We start from the raw sequence: 6,041 nt of genomic DNA on the forward strand, positions 1-6,041 counted from the left end.
ACATATATTTTTGGGGTTAAAATGACGTGAAACAAGGTTGATCCAACCAGTTTTTGCCCAGTGGGTTGTGTCGGGCGGAAAGAAACCACAAGCCTTTCTCTATCTCGCTCTCTCTCCTCCAATCAGCGTTGTAATAATTACCGAGACCCACTCGCCCTCTTTCGCATCTAACACCACGTGATCATACCCAGACTTCTAACCTGCTGCTGGTGCGCGCAACGCGGATTCCAGATATATAGAGATGAGGCGAGCGCAATTGACGGACTCACTGAGCGTCTGAACACAACTAGACGACCACTTATCATGGAAGCCCGTGGCATTTCTGGATATTACTAGGACACGTCGCCGCTTCGAAACCGTGGGATATAAATATTCTTTGTTTCTATTTCTCCCTTCCAACCCCCCCTTTTTTATTTGTTATTTTCTATCCTCATGGGGTGAACATCGTTCCTCTTCCTGCCCGTCCTCTTACGCTGATTTACCTGGCTAACTTCCCCCCAACACTATCCCACACCCTCCATCGCCCCACTCCCCCAACCCCCTTCATATTGTAGCTGCACCACCTTGGATCGGGCGGAACCCGTTGATTCATCACTTCATGGGGCTCGCTTTCTTGCACGGAAAATGTCCCTTTCTTTGTCACTGAGCGCCCCTCTGAAACAGCCAACGTCTGGACCGGAGTTGTTGGTGCGTGTCTACCACTTCTGCCCAGCTCGCTTGTGTAGTCGGGGAACGCCGCTGATCTGAGATGGGTCTGTCGGTGGCGGCAGAACCCCGACGCCCGAACCAGTGGACCCGGACAGTGGGAGATTGGGTCTGGATCACCGTTGTTTCGTTTCTCGCCACTTTACCTGTAGAGCAACTTTGCGCTTTCCCGTCTTCCCTGAGCGACTGTCAGACGCCTACCGGCTGGAACTGCTCTGGTAAGAACACCGATAAGTCGGGGGCATTTATTTGGGCTACATTATTATTGTATATTTTCTGTCAGTTCCAGGTGTGCAGCGTAGTGCGCAGCGCGACTGTAACGGTCGTAATGGTAATAACCTAGTCCGCATGCATATGGGAATTTGGACAGGAAAGCTAATAAATGATCGAGGACAGTATCTGCAATTAGCATCGTTTGGGTTTTAGAGAAAACATTCTTCCAAATTGTCGACGAGTGAGGAGGGTCATCAGCCCTTGAGATCTCGGGAATTTCAGGTTTTCCTAAGGTCCCCTGATATTACAATAGTCTATGGTTTTCTCATCGAAACCCTACATATACATTCATTTACAAACAAATGATGCTAATGAACATTTTCTAAAACGGTACAATGATGCAAATGTACATGACATTAAATATTTACCTTTCTTTCATTGTTGTTTAGCTTAATTCATGAATTAGCCTAAATTGGCTATTATTATGAAAATGTTTTTTTAAATTATTATTATATTTCTATTGTTATTATTAGTCGCTGTCAATGTTTAATTGCTATTATTTCTCAGCATCGGTTCATTACTTGAGGAATTCCAGTGCCACATTCTATCTGATATTTTAGACTCCCGAGTCTACAGTGGTCTGAAATCCTCCTAGACATTTATGTAAATGTCTACACGTTTTATTGATTCGTGTTATGCTAATAACTCATTMATCTTGTGAGCAATTGGAAATGTGACTCCAAGTTTAACCTACACCAACGATATTATTTTACCCATCACACACACAACTATGCATTTTTTCGCTATAGGCTGCTACAAACCATTTATATTGCCTAGTCTATTTTACTAGAATTTAATATATTATTGTTAGATAGATATTATCAGTGTATATACATACACTTTCCATGACATAGACTGACCAGGTGAGTCCAGGTGAAAGCTATGAATCCTYATTGATGTCACTTGTTAAATCCACTTCAATCAGTGTAGGTGAAGGGGGAAGACAGTTTAAAGAAAGATTTTCAAGCCTTGAGACAATTGAGACATGGATTATTATATATGTCAAATTAAACTTTATTTGCCACATGTGCCGAATACAAGTGTAGACTTTAACGTGAAATGCTTACTTACAAGCCCTTAACCAACAGTGCAGTTCAAGAAGAAGAAAATATTTACCAAGTAGACTAAAATAAAAAAGTAATAATAAAAAGTAACACAATAAGATTAACAATAATGAGGCTATATACAGGGGACACCGGTACTGAGTCAGGGGTACAGGCTAGTTGAGGTAATCTGTACATGTAGGTGGGGGTGAAGTGACTATGCAAAGGTAACAAACAAACAGCGAGTAGCAGCAGTGTACAAGGGGGGTAGGGGTAGAAGCTGTTGAGGAGCCTTTTGGTCCTAGACTTGGCGCTCCGGTACCGCTTGCCGTGCGGTAGCAGAGAAAACAGTCTATAACTTGGGTGACTGAAGTCTCTGACAATTTTATGGGATTTCCTCTGACACTGCCTATTATATGGCAGGAATTTTGGCCCCAGTGAAGTACTGGGCCGTTCGCACTACCCTCTGTAGCGCCTTACGGTCAGATGCCGAGCAGTTGCCATACCAGGCGGTGATGCAACTGGTCAGGATGMTCTCGATGGTGCAGCTGTAGAACCTTTTGAGGATCTGGGAGCCCATGCCAAATCTTTTCAGTCTCCTGRGTGGGAAAAGGTTTTGTCGTGCCCTCTTCACGACTGTATGTGCGCCATTCAGAGGGTGAATGGGCAAGACAAAAGATTTAAGTGCCTTTGAACAGGGTCCACCACCCAATGGACATCCGTGAAACTAAATATTAGGAAGGTGTTATTATTGTTTTGTACACTCAGTGTATTATTTTTTATTTATTTCAAGTTCTCATTTACAATTGCGACCTGGTCAAGATAAAGCAAAGCAGTTCGACACAGAGTTACACATGGAGTAAAACAAACATACAGTCAATAATACAGTAGAAAAATAAGTCTATATACAATGTGAGCAAATGAGGTGAGAAGGGAGGTAAAGGCAAAAAAAGGCCATGGTGGCGAGGTATATACAATATAGCAAGTAAAACACTGGAATGGTAGATTTGCAGTGGAAGAATGTGCAAAGTAGAAAAAATGGGGTGCAAAGGAGAAAAATAAATAAATACAGTAGGGGATGAGGTAGTTGTTTGGGCTAAATTATAGATGGGCTATGTACAGGTGCAGTAATCTGTGAGCTGCTCTGACAGCTGGTGAGGGAGATAAGTGTTTCCAGTTTCAGAGATTTTTGCAGTTYGTTCCAGTCATTGGCAGCAGAGAACTGGAAGGAAAGACGACCAAAGGAGGAATTGGCTTTGGGGGTGACCAGTGAGATATACCTGCTGGAGCGCGTGCTACGAGTGGGTGCTGCTATGGTGACCAGTGAGCTGAGATAAGGCGGGGCTTTACCTAGCAGAGACTTGTAGATAACCTGTAGACAGTGGGTTTGGCGCCGAGTATGAAGCGAGGGCCAACTAACGAGAGCGTACAGGTCGCAATGGTGGGTAGTATATGGGGCTTTGGTGACAAAACGGATGGCACTGTGATAGACTGCATCCAATTTATTGAGTAGGGTATTGGAGGCTATTTTGTAAATGACATCGCCGAAGTCCAGGATCGGTAGGATGGTCAGTTTTACGAGGGTATGTTTGGCAGCATGAGTGAAGGATGCTTTATTGCGAATTAGGAAGCCAATTCTAGATTTAACTTTGGATTGGAGATGTTTGATGTGAGTCTGGAAGGAGAGTTTACAGTCTAACCAGACACCTAGGTATTTGTAGTTGTCCACATATTCTAAGTCAGAAGCGGGCAGGTGCAGGCAGCGATCGGTTGAATAGCATGCATTTAGTTTTACTTGTATTTAAGAGCAGTTGGAGGCCTCGGAAGGAGAGTTGTATGGCATTGAAATATTATTATATTGCATTATATATACAGTACCGGTCAAAAGTTTTAGAACACCTACTCATTCAAGGGTTTTTCTTTATTTTTACTATTTTCTACATTGTTGAATAATAGTGAAGACATCAAAACTATAAAATAACACATATGGAATCCTAGTAGGAACCAAAAAGTGTTTTAACAAGTCAAAATATATTTTATATTTGACATTCTTCAAAGTAGCCACCCTTTGCCTTGATGACAGCTTTGCACACTCTTGGCATTCTCTCAACCATCAACTGGAATGCTTTTCCAACGGTCTTGAAGGAGTCCACACATATGCTGAGCACTTGTTGGCTGCTTTTGCTTCACTCTGCGGTCCAACTCATCCAAAGCCATCTCAATTGGGTTGAGGTCGGGTGATTGTGGAGGCCAGGTCATCTGATGCAGCACTCCATCGCTCTACTTCATGGTCAAATAGCCCTTACACAGCCTGGAGGTGTGTTGGGTCATTGTCCTGTTAAAAATCAAATGATAGTCCCACTAAGCGCAAACCAGATGGGTTGGTGTATCGCTGCAGAATGCTGTGGTATAGCTGCTGGTTAAGTATGCCTTGAATTTTAATAAATCACTGACAGTTGGAACGAAAAATTTCAAATTTGACCTCATCAGGCCAAAGGACAGCTTTCCACCGGTCTAATATCCATTGCTCATGTTTCTTGGCCCAAGCAAGTCTCTTCCTATTATTGGTGTCCTTTAGTAGTGGTTTCTTTGCAGCAATTTGACCATGATGGCCTGATTCACTTAGTCTCCTCTGAACAGTTGATATTGATGTGTCTGTTACTTGAACTCTGTAAAGCTTTTATTTGGTGCTGGTAACTGAACTTATCCTCTGCAGCAGAGGTAACTCTGGGTTTTCCTTTCCTTTGGCGGTCCTTATGAGAGCCAGTTTCATCATAGCGCTTGATGGATTTTGCGACTGCACTTGAAGAAACTTTCAAAGTTCTTGAAATGTTCCGTATTGACTGACCTCCATGTCTTAAATTAATGATACTGTTGTTTCTCTTTGCTTATTTGAGCTGTTTTTGCCATAATATGGAGTTGGTCTTTTACCAAATAGGGCTATCTTCTGTATACCAMCCCTACCTACCACCCCTACCTTGTCACAACACAACTGATTGGCTCAAATGCATTAAGAAGGAAAGAAATTCCACAATTTAACTTTTAACAAGGTACGCTTGTTAATTGAAATGCATTCCAGGTGACTACCACATGAAGCTGGTTGGGAGAATGCCAAAAGTGTTAAAAGCTGTCATCAAGGCAAAGGTTTGCTACTTGGAAGAATCTCAAATCTAAAATATTTTTAGATTTCTTGAACACTTTTTTGTTTTCTACATGATTCCATGTGTTATTTAATAGTTTTGATGTCCTCACTATTATTCTACAATGTAGAAAATAGTAAAAATTAAGAAAAATCTTGGAATAAGTAGGTGTGTCAACTTTTGACTGGTTCTGTATATACACTACCGTTCAAAAGTTTGGGGTCACTTAGACAKTCCTTGTTTTTGAAAGTAAAGCACATTTTTTGTCCATTAAAATAACATTAATTTGATCAGAAATACAATGTAGACATTGTTACTGTTGTAAATGACTAYTGTAGCTGGAAACAGCAGATTTTATATGGAATATCTACATAGGTGTGCAGAGGCCCATTATCAGCAACCATCACTCCTGTGTTCCAATGGCACATTGTGTTAGCTAATTCAAGTGGATCATTTTAAAAGGCTAATTGATCATTAGAAAACCCTTTTGCAATTATGTTAACACAGCTGAAAACTGTTGTTCTGATGAAAGAAGCAATAAAACTGGCCTTCTTTAGACTAGTCGAGTATCTGGTGCATCAGTATGCAAGAAATTGCGAGAAATTGCCAAGAAACTGAAGATCTCGTACAACGTTGTGTACTACTCCCTTCACAGAACAGTGCAAACTGACTCTAACCAGAATAGAAAGAGGAGTGGGAGGCCCCGGTGCACAACTGAGCAAGAGGACAAGTACATTAGTGTCTAGTTTGAGAAACAGACACCTCACAAGTCCTCAACTGGCAGCTTCATTAAATAGTACCCGCAGAACACCAGTCTCAACGTCAACAATGAAGAGGCGACTCTGGGATGCTGGCCTTCTAGGCAGAGTTGCAAAGAAAA

At 41.9% G+C, this 6,041-nt stretch overlaps 1 protein-coding gene across 1 annotated transcript in view; it reads left to right on the forward strand.

Moving 5' to 3' along the window:
- The first annotated feature begins 204 nt into the window (after positions 1–204).
- The window catches only part of LOC111972604 (tomoregulin-2-like), a 198,923-nt gene continuing 193,086 nt past the window's right edge, over positions 205–6,041 (forward strand). The window contains 1 exon segment of the mRNA XM_070446709.1: positions 205–923. Within this exon segment, the coding sequence (XP_070302810.1) occupies positions 749–923 (175 nt within the window). The 5' untranslated portion in view covers positions 205–748.

Source organism: Salvelinus sp. IW2-2015, linkage group LG2, assembly GCF_002910315.2.
Source record: "Salvelinus sp. IW2-2015 linkage group LG2, ASM291031v2, whole genome shotgun sequence".
In the NCBI taxonomy this organism is placed as follows: Eukaryota; Metazoa; Chordata; class Actinopteri; order Salmoniformes; family Salmonidae; genus Salvelinus; species Salvelinus sp. IW2-2015.